The sequence below is a fragment of the Protopterus annectens genome, chromosome 9.part0, assembly GCF_019279795.1.
Source record: "Protopterus annectens isolate FY-2018-M chromosome 9.part0, PAN1.0, whole genome shotgun sequence".
Classification (NCBI taxonomy): domain Eukaryota; kingdom Metazoa; phylum Chordata; order Ceratodontiformes; family Protopteridae; genus Protopterus; species Protopterus annectens.
The window spans coordinates 585769462-585776961 of record NC_056743.1 but is presented as its reverse complement, the minus strand read 5'-3'; the positions used below and the strand labels follow the sequence as shown (position 1 = coordinate 585776961).

Below are 7500 nucleotides of genomic sequence, written 5' to 3'. Positions count from 1 at the left end.
AAAGCCTCCCGTGTGGGGGAGGGTGCAGGGGGCTTGCCCTCCTGCAGAAACATAATAGAAAGTGTTTGTAAGGTGGTGGTGGAGGTGATATTTACTTGTGCAATGTAGTTTTCAGTGTTATGAAGCAGACTTTCAATGTTTTGAATTTTTGATGTTATGGTCTCAATGTTATGAAATTCAGCGTTATGAAATTTCAATGTCATGAAGTAGACCTATATATATATATATATATATATATATATATATATATATATATATACACACACAAGTATTACTGTGTGGCATTTGCATGTTCTCCCTGTATTCACATACGTTTCCTCCCACATTCTAAATATGTGTGTCTGCAGTGGTTCTCCCTGGGCCGGTGCTGAAAATAGGCTGTGTCCAAGTCGGACTTCCCCAGTCAACAAATGTTAAATTAATAAGTATATAAAACTTTGCTGGATGATACAGGACTTGTGCAGCTATCCTGTGACTGGGATCGAACTGGAGCATTCATTTCTGGGGAAAGTTAAGTGCAGATGTCACTTTTGTGGCCCACACACACACTGTGGCCAATGTCATATGTCCCATGTACCTTGCAGTGACTAAACTTTTTGTGTACTGACTGAACATTCAGATAGAAGAGAGTAGGGAAACCCAAAGGATGTTCTTCGTTTTTCACTGTTGCATTCATCAGATATGGGTTATTCCTGCTGTGGTAGCTCTTGGCTGGGCCAAATACCAGAGTCATTTGTTTTTCTTGTCGGCTGCTGTCACTTGCCTGACGTCAGGTCATCAGTGCGATAAAGGAAGGCAGCCTATGCCATTACATCAGTCTTTCTTGCTGTGGAGCCCATAGCAGAAACAGTTCACAAGTGTGCCAGTTGGTCTCTACCAGAGTTTGAATTCCAGCTGAAAACGTTTGAAACCAAGTACTCCTTTGGGGGTTCCCTTTGTTTTTTTTTTTTCCCCCCCCCCACTAAATGATGTCTGGAAAAGTTAACAATTGTCCTGCCTCTGGAAAGCCAATACCACACCGAGACTTCCATTCATACTGCGTCACTTGTTTAGTCTCAGACCACGACATCCCCCGTTGCCGGTTCTGTGCCCTCTTTAACAGAAAAAACATTTGTCGTAGAGCTATTTTTGTAGCCAGGTATTTTCGTCTTCCGTCTTTGCATTCATAAATGGTGTTCATCAGCCGTCAATCAGCAGACTTTCTGAAAACACGTTAGGATAAAGATAGAGGCAGACCACACAAGGCTAAACCTTTCGACGACTTTACCGCTAAGCAGGTCTTCAGTTCTCCAGAATTCAGTGAGGCGCCTTCGCAGCCCCTGATGCCTGATTCGGTACCTTTGCAGGCCGCTACTAAGACCCTTTTGGAGTTGGGTATCCCACAGAAATCTTCTTCGTCTTCCGAGCCTTTGGTTGTCTCTGTCTTGGTTGGGTCTGGAGCAGTGATGCAGGCACAAGCTTCCAAGGAGGTTTTTCGCACTACTGAATCTAGACAAAAACCATGTCTTCTCCTCTGATTACCATTTGTCTCAGACCGATGGATACTCTTATGGCTAGAGGCAAGGCCACTCCTTGGAAAACCTCTGGCCACCATTTTATTCCTGCTCCACCACCCCAAGCTCAAATGCTTAAAATTGCATAGGATCTTATCACCCTTATCAGGGGTAGTCAGGCCGCATTTTCTAAACTTAAATAGACCGTTCCCCTGAAATACTGACAGAACAGGATTCTGAGGAGTCTGATTTTTCAGATTTTGAAAAACAATCTCTTACTGCTTATGAGGATTCATATGCAGAGGAATCCGTTCCTTCTGCTTCCCCACCAGGAGATCTTTCCTTTGGGGAAACCCTTCACACCCTCAGGTAACATTTCCACTGGGAATTCCAGGACTTCCCTCAGTCTAAGAAAAGACTAAAGAGTTTCTAGACCTGTCCCTGCACAGACCTTTGGCCATCCCGACAGTCTTGGAGATGGTTGACTGTATACCATGATGCCCTCCCACCTGCTCCCAGAAAACTTTGCAGGTGTTAGAGCACTGGTTTCTCACAAATACCTGTACAGAAATCCTGCCGTAGATCCGAAGGTCATTACACAAGGGCTAAAAGGAGCTAAGGCTCGTTCTGCAAAGAATCCTACTCCTCCTGGCAAGACTCCAGAGCTTTGGACAGGTAGCTAAGATTGCAGAGGTGTATACTTTTTTTACCCTATCAGAGCACTTGACTGTCAGTTCCACATCCTGAAATATCGGCTCACTTTGGAACTATTAAAACAAAAGATTTCAGCTTTTCCTGACTGCCAATTCGAAAGAACAGATTTACTGCACTCTACTAGTCAAGTGGCTAAACGCTCATTACACTGTGGATATGATGCCATTGAGGCCCTCAAGCAGGGCAGCAGCGTCAGGATCTGTCATTAGGAAACTTGCATGGTTGAAGGAACAACCTCTCCCTGACCATGTCAAATCTAAATTATGTGATGCACCCTTGGATAAGGACTGGTTGTTTAGAGTAAAAGCAGAAGAGGTGCTGAAAAAGATGGAAGATAAAGCAAAATTTATGCTAACAGTAAAAGATTTCTTTCAGGTACAACCTCCTAGGTTCAGCAGGAATTTTCCTTCAAAACTCTGGTCCTTTCCTGTACCTAGCAGATGGCAAGATAATCCCCACAGGGACAGACCACCCTGACTCCTATCCCTGGGACAGCAGAAAACCAAACGGTGGTCCACTTACACTCCAAAGGCAGAGAGTTCTAAGCCATCCCTCCTATGGCAAAAACTTTCAGTGACTCACTCTCCCCCCTCTGTCCTCTTTTCACTCACCAAAAACTAGGAGAAAGGCTTTCCCTCTGCAAAGAAAATTGGCTTTTTGTAACAAAGGACCAATGAGTCTTAAAGATCTTTTTCCAGGGATACAAATTTTCCTTCAACAAACTCCCACTTCCAAGAATGTACCCAGACGTGCCTCCAAATCAGTGGGCATAGGGATTGAAACAAGTCCAAACTCTAATATCCCAAGGGACAGTAGAACCAGTCTTCTCAGATCAAACAGGCAAAGGCTTTTATTCCAGACTCCTCTTGTTCCCAGAAGAGAGGGCACTTGGTGCCCCATCCTGGATTTATCCATTCTGAACACCTTCTTGGTGGTCCCCAAATTCAAAATGCTGACTTTGCAGTGGCTGCTGCCTATGCTGACAAACAAATGCCTGGTTAGTTACCATGGATCTAAATGATGCCTACCTCCACATCCCCATAAGGCAATTCTGCAGGAAATTCCTTCGCTTCAGAGAAGGCTCACAATACTTGAGTTCTCTGTGCTGCCCTTTGGCTTATCTACTGCTCCTAGGGTATTCACCAAATGCTTAGCCCCGGCCATAGCCTTTTGCAGACAGAAAAATATGCAGATTTAACTTTATCTGGTCGACTGCCTCATTCAAGCAGATTGCAAATAAAATCTCCTCAAGGACCTCCTCTTGTCAAGACCCTCCTTAGGGTACACCATCAATGAAAAGAATCAAGGCAAACACCCTCCAGGGAGATAATTTTCTTAGGGGCACTGCTGGACACAGCATCCCAAATAGCCTTCCTATCCCCAGAAAAGCAGAGCTTGCTGCCTTTCTGTTTTATCCAGCTGGCTTCCAGAAGCCACCTCACTGTGAGGAAGTTCCTGCAAGGCTTGGTGTACTTGGCATATTGCATCCTTCTAATTCCTCTGACCAGGCTTGACAGCACTCTCAACCTCTAGAGACCTCTCTATCTCTGATCCCCCTGTACAAGGGCTGAGTTTCTACGGTGGTCAGGGGCCTGTGCCCAGAGCAAGGGTCTTTCCTTCTCCCAACTGGACAGACCATTACCACTGATGTCTCGGATACAGCTTGGGGCACTCACCTAGAAGGCAGGTGCAACCAAAGTCTTTGGGGATGCCCACCACCTCACCTTACACGTCAACCAGAAGGAAATGGCAGTACAAATGGCTTTGACATCCTTCAAACCCCATCTCAAGTCAGGGGATCTCCTTATCAAAACAGACAACACTACAGTAATGTGGTGCATCAACAAACAGGGAGGGACCCCGTCTTAACCTCTGTACAGGCTAGCCTGAACCTCTGGTTGATAGCTGCTTCCATGGGCCTACACCTTATAGCCCAAATACCTACCAGGGATCAACAACACCCTGGCAGACCACTTAAGCAGAAACTTTCTGGACCTACATGAATGTCAGTTCCATAGAAAGTCATTTTTACAAATCACTCATGATTGGGGGACTCCAGAGGTGGATCTCTTTGCTTCATATCTCAACCATCAGCTTAAAAAAAAAATCTGTATCAGGGATTATCCACACCTAGAGTGGAAGGTGGATGCCTTGACCTTCCCCTGGAACACCCTGTTTATGTACGCATTCCCTCCTCTGCCTCTTATTCCCAAGGTACTGATCAAAGTAAGGGAGGAGAGACCAAGGGCCATCCTCATTGCTCCAGATTTGCCCAGACAACATTGGTACCCCTTACTGCGTGGCCTGATCTTACAGCCACCCAGGCAGCTTCCCCTGATCTCAGACCTCTTAACTCAGGTGGGGGGGATGGAATGCTGCTCCCAGATCTGCACACACTCAAACTCTCTGCATGTCTAATACTGTATAGGCAAACAAGGGGCCTTTGTTAAGGAAACTGGTCTTAGACCTTATCACAAAGGCCAGAAGGCCCAGCACCAGAATATCTGATGCAGGAAAATGGAAAAGATCCTGCTCCTGGAGCCAGTCCAGAGGGGGCAATACCTCACTACTTCCATCCTTCTTATCCTGGCCTACCTAGTGGGGCTACTTAATAGTGGTCTTTCCTTCTCCTCTGTTAAAATCCACACCTCAGCCATTTCTGCTCATTTTGATACCGAACAGCCCCTCTTCTCCCACCCTATGATTAAAACAATTCCACAGATAGGTTTCTAATATCAGACCCCCCAGAAGGCCTCCCACTCCAGTCTGGGACCTAAATTATGTTTTGGAAAAACTAACTTTACCACCATTCGAACCTGCTGCTTTAGCAGAACTAAGGCACCTCTTCTGGAAGACTGCTTTTCTCCTAGCTATCAACTCAGCCAGAAGGGTTTCAGAACTTCAGGCACTGATGGCCATAGAGCCCTTTATCATCTTCCATGCAGACAGGGTCTCCTTGAGGACTAATCCCTCTATTATGCCCAAGGTGGTATCTAATGCAACTCTCAACCAGGCCATACATCTACCCACCTTCTTTCCTAACCCTCAAAACAAGGGGGAAAGAATTCTGCACTGACTTGACGTGCACAGACAGCTCAGATATTATCTGGACCATACTAAACCCTTTAGGAAAACAGACGAACTACTTGTCAGTTTGCCCAAGGGCAGAGGGGAAGCCCATTTCCAAACAAACCATTTCCAAATGGATATCACACTGTATCCATTTCTGCTACAGTTTGCATGGGAATCCCCCCCCCCCCTTATGTCTGTTCAAACCCATTCCACTAGGGCAGCCTCCACTTTCACAACATTTCTCAGAGGAGTTCCCATCAGGGACATCCTGGAAGCTGCCACCTGGACCTCTATCCATACCTTTACCAAGCATTACCACCTACCTCTATTTTCTAAGGCTAGGGCAGGGTTTGCCTCTGCAGTTCTGCAGAGCAAGCTGACCCATTCCTAGGTCTCTCACTAATCCTACCACCCCTCTCCTCAGCTTTGGGAATTCTCGCACAGGTGATGACTCAACAGTGAAACACGAAGAACATGGTACAGTTGTGTACACCTACCATAAATGTAGATGTTCGAGTGTATTCACTGTTGCAGTTCTGGTTTTCCACCCACCGTCTTTTTTTCTTTAGGGAGACGTACGTTTTTAACTGTGGCTTTTAGCCACCAGGACCACTTTACCATATTTACTTGGGCCGCTTACTGGTTAGGGCAAGAAAAACGAATGTAATGGCGTCTGCTGCCTTCCTTTATAGCACTGCCGACCTGACGTCAGGCTGCAGGTGACAGCAGCCGACGCAGAAAAACATTGACTCTGTGATTCGGGCCTGCCGAGGGCTACCACAGCAGGGATAACCCACAGATGATGACTGCAACAGTGTATACCCTCGAACCTCTACTTTTATGGTAAATGTACACAGCTGTACTTCATGAATACTACAACATGGAAGAGGAGGACATCTATGGTCATGGTAAGATTTTGCACTACTATTCTTTCATTGTCAGTCTGTTTGCATGCTTTGCACTTCTAAAATCTTTCTGGTTCTAGTGTGTTTTGATTAGTAAAAATACTTGTGAAGGTTGCATTAGTAGTTGAAATGTATTTTATGCAGTAATGAGTTTGATTTCACTGTTTTTGGTTGCTAAATTTCTGCTGTATTTGTAGGATGCTGAAAATGCTATACAGCAAATGGGTGGTCAGTGGCTTGGAGGAAGACAGATAAGGACTAATTGGGCCACAAGGAAACCACCTGCTCCTAAAAGCTCCTATGAAAGTAAGTATTTTTGGCTGTCTGCCAACTGTTTGTAACAGTGGTGCTTAACTTGTGTGTTTACCCAAAACATTTGGTTAAGTGTACTGTGGAGTGTGCTCTATTTATTTATTTTATTTTACATTTGTTGACCGGGCTAGTCTAACTGGATATATGTCCATTTTCAGTAGAGGCCCGGGGAGATAGGCTCCACGACAAACTGTTAACATAAAAAATTACAAAGAAATATAAAAAATGAAATTATAGAGATATATACACTGACAAATCTGGTTAATAGGAAATCATTTGAAGAAGAGCTATCAAATACAATGAAAACTGGAGTTTCAAAAATGATATGGAGGTACATTACATAATGCAAAAAGGAGGCATACAATCTAGTTCAAGGTACAGGTAAAGTACGTCAGTTGATGGCAAAGAAAAAAAACAGGAGGTATACAGTCTGATGCCATATACAGTACATTACACAATGAAAGAGGCTGCTTAATGATCAGTAGTAGTAATAATTAGTTACAAAGAAAAAATAATAAAATGTTTTTAATAATTTTTTTTTTTTTTTTTTTCAAATAAGTGAGAGAGAGAAGGAAATTAATGAGATACAGAGCATAGAGGGCATAAGTTGTTCAAAAGGAAATGACAGAAGAATTAAAAGAAAAAAGGGGAGACACAGCATAATTTGGGTAGAGGACAGGTTTAGGCAGGTTTAGTACAGTGGCATGACCAGTGTGTTTTGAGAAAAAGTTTGTCTTTTTTTGTATAGTGATAGAGGAAATAGAGGAAAGGTCACAGGGGAGAAGATTCTAGAATTTTCCCACAGTATTGGAGAAGAGAGAATCCCCAGCCCTGTTAAAGTTAGATGTTTTGACTAGAAGTTTCTGAGATGAACATAAAGACTTCAGATTATTAAAGGGGATGATGATGGTAGAGAGACTAGATCTTGAAAGTGTAATGGTGGTATTTCGGATTTTCTCACCTTTTGTAAGACCATTGATTCTGAAGAACTTTATAAAATTGCC

At 44.0% G+C, this 7500-nt stretch overlaps 1 protein-coding gene across 1 annotated transcript in view; it reads left to right on the top strand.

Moving 5' to 3' along the window:
* TIA1 (TIA1 cytotoxic granule associated RNA binding protein) overlaps window positions 1-7500 on the top strand; it is a 1460724-nt gene that overhangs the window by 1350245 nt on the left and 102979 nt on the right. The window contains exon 8 of the mRNA XM_044083128.1: window positions 6382-6490. Within this exon, the coding sequence (XP_043939063.1) occupies window positions 6382-6490 (109 nt within the window). The remainder of the gene's footprint in view (window positions 1-6381; window positions 6491-7500) is intronic.